Source organism: Mesocricetus auratus, unplaced genomic scaffold, assembly GCF_017639785.1.
Source record: "Mesocricetus auratus isolate SY011 unplaced genomic scaffold, BCM_Maur_2.0 Super-Scaffold_100007, whole genome shotgun sequence".
NCBI lineage: Eukaryota > Metazoa > Chordata > Mammalia > Rodentia > Cricetidae > Mesocricetus > Mesocricetus auratus.
Genome location: NW_024429191.1, coordinates 55,313,255 through 55,321,417, shown reverse-complemented (window position 1 = coordinate 55,321,417; position 8,163 = coordinate 55,313,255). Strand labels below are relative to the sequence as shown.

Sequence of the window (8,163 nt, the reverse complement as noted above, 5' to 3'; positions counted from 1 at the left end):
GCAGTGTGTTGTGTAGAAGTTTCCGTCTTGGGGGAAATTTCATTAAGATGCAGAATGTCAATAGGAAAGAAGAAACTTCCCACCCTGCTTCCTTAGCTGAAGTTCCATTAGCTCCAGAAGTAAACACTTCAGTGGCTTCAGGAAGTCCCTGAAACTGACCTGATTCACTGGACCCCTCCCTCCCTCCCACTAAGCACATAAGCTTAAAGACTGCTAAGAGATGCTCTTCAGACCTACTGAGCTGCTAGAAAAGGGTCAGAACAGCTGAGCTGCTTAGAAGACTCAGAGACCAGCTGAGCTGCCTCAAACCAACTGAACTGACTGAGACAAACACTGCCAACCTGACAATCACTGTTGCACTGCCTACAAGTTGCATAGTGGCCTCCAGTTTTCCAGTTTATGAACCATCACCCACACTGGGTGGACTTTCGTCGATGCAGCTGTTGTCTTTGAGTCATTTCTGCTCCTGTTAAGTAACCCCTCACCCATATTCCTGTACCCTCAGTAAAATTCATTAGTTCACCAAGTTGGACTTCGGTGGTGTCCTTGCTTTGGTCTGTCAATGGTTCCATATCTGGGGTGGGCAGATGTTTGTTCATGTCTCTGTAGGGATAATGTCACACAACACTGCTTTTTACCATGGCAAAGAACTAGCTCAGTTTGGAGCCAGCCTGCAATCCTTTCTCTGGGTCAGCAGGAACTGTCCCATTTCACTCCTAAAGGCATTTGCAACCACCACCCCCTTCTATCAGCTCCACCCTTGCTCAAGGTCTCCTCATCTTCTTGGATTATGTGTTTCTTTCTGTCTCTCAGCCTCATGTTTAAGATTGCCTATTCCATTCTCCAAGTCACTGTCAGAGGGGGATTTTTCTAAATTAGCTTCAAACCCGTTCTTGGCTCCCTGTGGATTTCTGGATCAAATGTAGTTGCAGGGTCTTTCTGTTTTGGCCCTACACATTTTGTTTCTTCTTACCGCCACATATGTGATCCCCTTCACTAGTAACCTGGACCTACAAACAATTCTGGAACACATAGTCTCTGCTCTCAAACTTTTCAACCTTCTGTTCTTGCTCCTCCTTCTACCCAGAATTCTTCTCTTCTTTCTTGGCTTCTTCCTTGTCTTCCTGTTTTCCTTCTACCCAAGGCTGAATGAGTTTTTCCTCAGGAATGCCCCACAGATGTACTTCAGTGTTTATTACAAACTGAAATGAACCTCTAACTAGGCAGAACTATGCATTGCTTCCCAGCATCCAGCTTAGACACACATTAGTTTCTCAATGAATATTTGGTAATCAGTGAATTCTGCTGGTCCTGTAAAGAGTCAATTATAGTTCAGAATGTGATCTTGAATATCCAGCACAGAAAGCAGGGAATAATAATAATAATGGGTATCACAACTGTGTTCTTAGATGGGTTAGAATTTCATACTTGATAACAGGATTGCCAAACTTCAAATTCCTTCAAGCTAAAGCGATTAAAGCCTACTTGGAAGGTTAGGTTTTCTGGACTTAACCTAACACCGGACTGGGGAATTATGCTTGCTGAGAATTTATTTCTAGAAATGCTAAATCTATCTCTTAAAACAGCATTCCAAAACTATAGTGATAGCTGTAGGAGGTGACCTAGATGCTCCTGCTCAAAAGAAGTGTGAGGAGGGAAGGATGACTACGAAATGGTATCTTCCCAACGAAGGCCAGCCGAGACCAGCACACACAGAAGACCAGTCACAGTCCAACACTTTTCAGTGTCCAGTGAAACAGACCACATTAACACAGAGGGAGCCTACTGCAGTTTGCACTCCAGAAAGGAGACAGCTAGCCATGCTGCAAATCAGAAATAGAATGGATTGCTTTATGAGGTGCACCAGGTGTCTCTCTTCAATTGCAGGCAGGCAGGTGGGCTCAAGCCCAGGCAGGAGAGGAAAAAAGGTGCAGCGGAGATGCGACTAAGAAGACCTTTGATTCTTCAACGTAGATTCTTCCTAACTTACTGATTGTCTCAAGAGTCCTTCGAATTTTTGGAACCGTTTAATTCTTTCAATTATCAGCTCTAAAGCGTTAAAGCATCGCTGAGAAACAAAGAAGGGAGCTAGTAAAAGCTCTCACAGATAAGAGGGTACGAATTTCAGGGGAGATGCCATAAACAAGGGACTGAGTGAAAAGAGAAGCCCGAGAGGAGATGTAGAAGAGGAACTAAGGAGGCGGGGAAAACAGAGGAGAGAACCTTAGTGAAAGAAGGGAAAGTGACTAAAGTCCCAAGGGACTTGAGTGGAGAAGGCACGCCCATAGGGAAATGGACAGCTTTAAGGAAAGCCCCGCCCCCAGCGTGACGTCAAGACATTCCGGACTACGATTGGCTGAGGCCGGAGGGCGGGATGGGGTTGCTAGGCGCGGAGGGGATCCGGCGGGCCGCCGCCGCCCGGAGTGCGGAGCCGCTGGAGCGGAGCGGTGTTAGCGGCGCTGCTGGAAGATGGCGAGCGGCCGGGATGAGCGGCCGCCCTGGCGGCTGGGATGCCTGTGGCTGCTGCCGTCGCCACCGCTGCTGCTGCTGCTGCTACTGAGGAGTTCGGCCCAGGCCGCGCACATCAAGAAGGCTGAGGCGACCACGACGACCGTCGCGGGCTCCGAGGCGGCCGAGGTCCAGTTCGACCACTACTACCACGAAGCGGCGCTGGGCGAGGCGCTGGAGGCGGCGGCGGCCGCGGGGCCGCCCGGCCTGGCGCGTCTCTTCAGCATCGGCAGCTCGGTGGAGGGCCGGCCCCTGTGGGTGCTGCGCCTCACGGCCGGCCTGGGGCCGCCGCCCACCGACGCCGCGGGGCTGGACGCCGCGGGGCCGCTGCTGCCCGGCCGGCCGCAGGTGAAGCTGGTGGGCAACATGCACGGCGACGAGACGGTGTCGCGCCAGGTGCTGGTCTACCTGGCCCGTGAGCTGGCGTCGGGCTACCGCCGTGGGGACCCGCGACTGGTCCGCCTGCTCAACACCACCGACGTGTATTTGCTGCCCAGCCTGAACCCCGATGGCTTCGAGCGTGCCCGCGAGGGCGACTGCGGCCTCGGCGACAGCGGCCCGCCCGGGACCAGCGGCCGCTACAACAGCCGAGGCCGCGACCTCAACCGCAGCTTCCCCGACCAGTTCAGCACCGGCAAGCCCCCTTCCCTGGATGAGGTGCCAGAGGTGCGCGCCCTTATCGACTGGATCCGCAAGAACAAGTGAGTGTTGCCTGACCCTGCTTTCGCATCCACGCGAGTCTTCAAGGGCAGGAGGCTGATTCCGACACCCACAAGGCGCTCAAATAATGCTTGCCAGCCTAAGGGGTGGGGGGCAGGCAGGGTGAAGAGTGACACCCTGTAACTGGAACGAAGGCCCGGTTGTAGTCCATCCTCATCTTGCTAATTGTAAGGAAATCTGCCTATGTGCAGGACGTAGCCTGAAGGGAGACTTTCTGTCATTCTGTCACTGTTTTCAAAGGACCATCATATTTGAGCGCTGGGCAAGATTTTAAGAATTCTTAAGTTAGCACCTTCGTTATGTAGCTAAGCTGTCAATGTCATCACTAGAAACACTGTGGCAAGCACTTTCTGTGACTGCATTTTATCACTTGATGTTGACCACAACCGGGCGACCTAGACACCACTCATATCCTCTAGACACCACTCATGCTCTTGTTTTGCATAAGGGAAAATTGAGGGGCAAACTGGTTACCTAGACTCAGGCAATCTAAGCCTGGTTACTCAGTGCTCCACAGCCAGGGAGACAGATTGTGGTTCAGAAATAGCAAATGACACCCCCAGTACTTCCTCTGATATTGGAAAGAGGACGGTTCTCCTGCCTTTACTTCTGATTCTGCTTAGGAGAGAATGGAATAAGGGGAAGTCCCCGCGGGTCAGAACTGCTCCGTTTCTGATGCCAGTTATGCACCTTCTTAATGGGGGTAGCAAACTCATCATTTACAGTGATAACATTTAAGCATCATATGGGGTTTTATTTTATTTTTTAAGGTTTTATTTATTTATTTATTATGTGTACAGTGTTCTGCATGTATGCTTGCACACCAGGAGAGAGCACCAGATCTCATTACAGATAGTTGTGAGCCACCGTGTGGTTGCTGGGAATTGAACTCAGGACTTCTGGAAGAGCAGTCAATGCTCTTAACCACTGAGCCATCTCTCCAGCCCCATATGGGGTTTTAAAACTTAAAAACTGGAAGGACCTTCAGAAATCAGTATGTAACAAGAGGATATTATAAATATACATATGAGGGGTTTACTCAGTTAAAACTTTACAGAACAAAACAACAACAACAAAAAACAAGGAACAACAACAAAACGACTTTACAGAAACTGTCCCCCTGACAGATGTGCATGAGCTGCAATCGTAAGGGAAAGGTAGGGTATGAGGATATAATCTGAGTCTTTAGGATGAGTAGGAAGAGGAAGAAGGAATAAAGGAAGATGGTACCTACTCCATGGAGTTGAGTCTGAAGTGAAGAGCTTGCCTTCGCCAGCGTATTCCCATATTGTGTCCTATTCATAAGGCTTTTCACGGCAGTAGTTACCTTCCTGTCTTCAGTTAAAGGGTTTCTTTTGGACTGGCAGATGAGGCAAAGATAAAAATGAACAAAGAAATTTCTCTATGAGACTTAGAATCCTTTCTTATATAGCCCAGGCTTGCCACAGACTGGCTATGTAGCCAAGTATGACTTGAACCCCTGATCCTCCTGCTTCTGCTGTAGATGTGATTACAGGCATGTGCCACCACCCGTGGTTTACGCCTTGCCTGTGGTTGAACCCAAGGCTTCATGCATGCCAGCAAGCACTACACCAACTGAGCTACATACTACCCTCCTGAGATATTTTTTGTAAGATTTCAGTCAATATTATGAAATCTAGAAAATGTATGGATATTACAATGGTTCCAAATGTTTAAATCATCCACCATCCACTTTACTAGTATTTAGAAGGTCCCTTGTAGATACTTAATTTGTTGAAATGTTCTAGGATGAATTTCCTTTCCTTGACTATGTCAGATCTCTGAAAATCTATATAAACTTGATATAACACTTATCATATGCTATAGTGAGCAGTGCTTTTTATTTTATTTTTTGTTGTTGTTTTGAGACAGGGTCTCACTATGTAGCCTTGACTGTACCGAAATTCACAATGTAGAGATGTAGACCAGGAAATAACTCTGGATTCTGGTGGAATGTGCTTGTCATTGCCAGATAGGGCTTTTTTTTTTTTTGAGAAAATGTATCAACTGCATTGTTTCCATTGCTTGGTTTAATATATCCCATTATAACTCTCACTGTGTCCAACATAAAGAATTTCCTTTGGTTTAAGTTACCTTGAAACTATACTGAGAGTCTCACACCAAAAATTCATTCTTTGCTTAACTCTTCCAAATTAGTATTATTTAATGATCATGAGTTTATGTCATGGTCTTGTTAGTTTATTAATAGGAGCTTGTGAGGTTTTTAAAAGTTCACCTTGAGTCCATTGGTATTACAGTCATTTTGCCTTATGGCAGTAGTTTGATTACTCTAAGCAATCCCAAATTTTTGGTGGTTTTTTTTTGTTTGTTTGTTTTTGATGTAATTGTAATTGAAAAGGAAAATTCATTCACAATCTCAGTTTTAACTCAAAGTACATATTCATTAATGATTAATCAATAACAAAGGATGTTGATATGAAAATAAAATTAAAACCACAATTAGAGATTGATGGATGGGAGGGATATTAAAAAGAAAAACACAGACATTAGTCTATATGAGAAAACTACCTCTTTTTTTTTTTTTTTTTTTTTTTTGAGACAGCATTTCTCTGTGTAGTTCTGGTTGTCCTGAAAGTCACTTTGTAGACCAGGTTGGCCTTGAACTCACAGAAATCTGCCTGCTTCTGCCTCCTGAGTGCTGGAGTTAAAGGCATGCACTATCACTGCCTGACAAGATTCCTATTTTTAATATCATATATTTAGCAATTTTTAAAAATCTTATGATACCGAAGCCAGGGATAAAAGATACTTTGTGACTGAATGGGAATCTTAAACTATCTTTCAAGTAGGATTGGAACTGATATTTACAAAGCACCTTGACAAAGATACTAAGGAGTAGTTTTACAGCTACTTTGCTTTGTTTTGAAATTGTCCTCAGAAGAGTGACATTGTATCATAAAGCTCTGTAATTAGAATACAGAAAATCAAATTTAATCACTGTCAGAGATTACTAATGTTTCCCTGTTATAAAAGTAATTGAAATGTCTGAGAAATTTTTGCAAGAAATGTTGAACAAAATGATCTCTCAGTAGAATTTTAATTTAAAAATATATGAAATAGCACACCCCACTTATGCAGATTTTTTTGTTGTTGCTCATAATGTATTATTAGAGCCTACAATAGTATTCAGCTCATAGTTATTTCTTTAAAAAAAGCTTGTTGCTAAATGAAGTGCCAGAACCAGAAGGGCATTTTTATAGTTTTCCCAAAGTAAGAAGAAAAAAAATATTTGAGTTGTTTTAGAAATACCAGAAAAACCAGAAAGTAAATGGTTAATACATTAGTTGTGAAGGAGGGTAGCTAGGTGGAGCTGGAAAGCTAGAGTATGACCTTCATTGTTGTTTCTCAAGAAATGGCAGTGGAAGTCAGAGGCAGAATGAAAATCTGTGTGGCAGTATCCTCTGGCCAGTATGCTCGATAGCTCCAAGAAGCTAGCATACAGTCGAGTCATTGTGCTCAATGTTTCATGGGTGTTGTTTTAAGTAGTTGTAACAATTCTGCGAGGTAGGTAGAATATTCCCATTTTATAGATAAGAGAAGTTGGGATTTAGAGGCAATGACTTCTGATCAGATAGATCACTGTCAAACAATAGCTCTGGGAGACGTTTGCCCAGCTCCAAAGTTTGTGCTAATGCCACTACACCAAACATTGTTATCTGGTGTCTGGAAGGGAGCTAATGAGAATTGTATTCATTTTAAACCAATCTCCTTTACCATCAATTGTCATCTTAATCATCGCTGGCTAAGTTCTTTCTTTGTTGTTCACTCAGAGATGGTACTGATCATGCCTAAAGTACCTTTCAGATTACACAGATGATAATTTTAGTTTTCTTTCAAGCATATAGAGAGAAATGTTTAGACTGTCTAAAGGTCACTTTATTTCAACTACAAGTAAGCAGGCACAGGAAAATTCTAGTTAGAATGCAAAGAGAAAAAAAATTGAATCTCTATTTGTAGTAATAGTTTGAACAGTTACATAAAGGAAAGATGTACAAATAGAATATATGCCTTTACTTTTAGTTTTCTACACAAAAGGAGTTCTTGCGATTTTCTGTATCTATAAATTGGACCACATAAGTGGTTCATTTAGACATAGAAATGAGGCTGGGGCTGTAACTCACTGTTAGGGCGTGTGGCTAACGGGAGCATAGCATTTGATTCCCAGAACTCACCCCGGCCCCAAGTAGAAACTTTGTTTTAAATAGAAGCAGCCTGTGTGTGTCAGTTTTTTATTCAGTGGCCCAGTCAGAAGCCTTGGTGTAGCGGAGGGTGGCTCTGCTGTGCTAGATTTGTTTGCTCTGAAAGAAGCTCACTGTATGTGTTTTTCTTTCTTTTTCTTGTTTTGTTTTTCTTTTTGGTTTTGTTTTTCCTGAATCTTCTCAACTTTGAAAATATAATTTGGTGTAAGGATTTTGTGAAACTGAAGTCAGATATATTGTGTTTTAAATGAGATGCCTTATTCTAAATTTTTGCTTTGTGTAGTAAGTATAGAAAACAGTGTTATTAACTTAAATCTTGTAGTCAACAAGTATTTGTTATATTAGCCACTTTTTCTATGAAACTAACACATTATAAAACATAAGTTTGAGATTACACTATATGAAATTGTCACTTTTGTAGGTAGGAGGAAAAAGGTTGAATTATGGCAAGTTTCTGATGGTCAATCTAACTAATGAACTTGAAATTCCTCATGTAAGACATTTCTTAAAGCATCAGTTAATGCTGTATTATTCAGGAACATGTTCAATGATGGAGAACTCTATAAAGTACTTGTGCAAAATTGAAGGTACTTGAAATGTAAAAGAGCTTTGTTATTTATTTATTTATTTATTCATTCATTCATTCATTTCTGGAGACCAAACCCAGGACTTGTGCATGCTAGGCCAAGTACTC

At 43.2% G+C, this 8,163-nt stretch overlaps 1 protein-coding gene across 1 annotated transcript in view; it reads left to right on the top strand.

The window, feature by feature from the left end:
• The first annotated feature begins 2,399 nt into the window (after positions 1 to 2,399).
• The window catches only part of Cpd (carboxypeptidase D), a 68,346-nt gene continuing 62,582 nt past the window's right edge, over positions 2,400 to 8,163 (top strand). Inside the window, exon 1 of the mRNA XM_040749169.1 lies at positions 2,400 to 3,209. Within this exon, the coding sequence (XP_040605103.1) occupies positions 2,470 to 3,209 (740 nt within the window). The 5' untranslated portion in view covers positions 2,400 to 2,469. The remainder of the gene's footprint in view (positions 3,210 to 8,163) is intronic.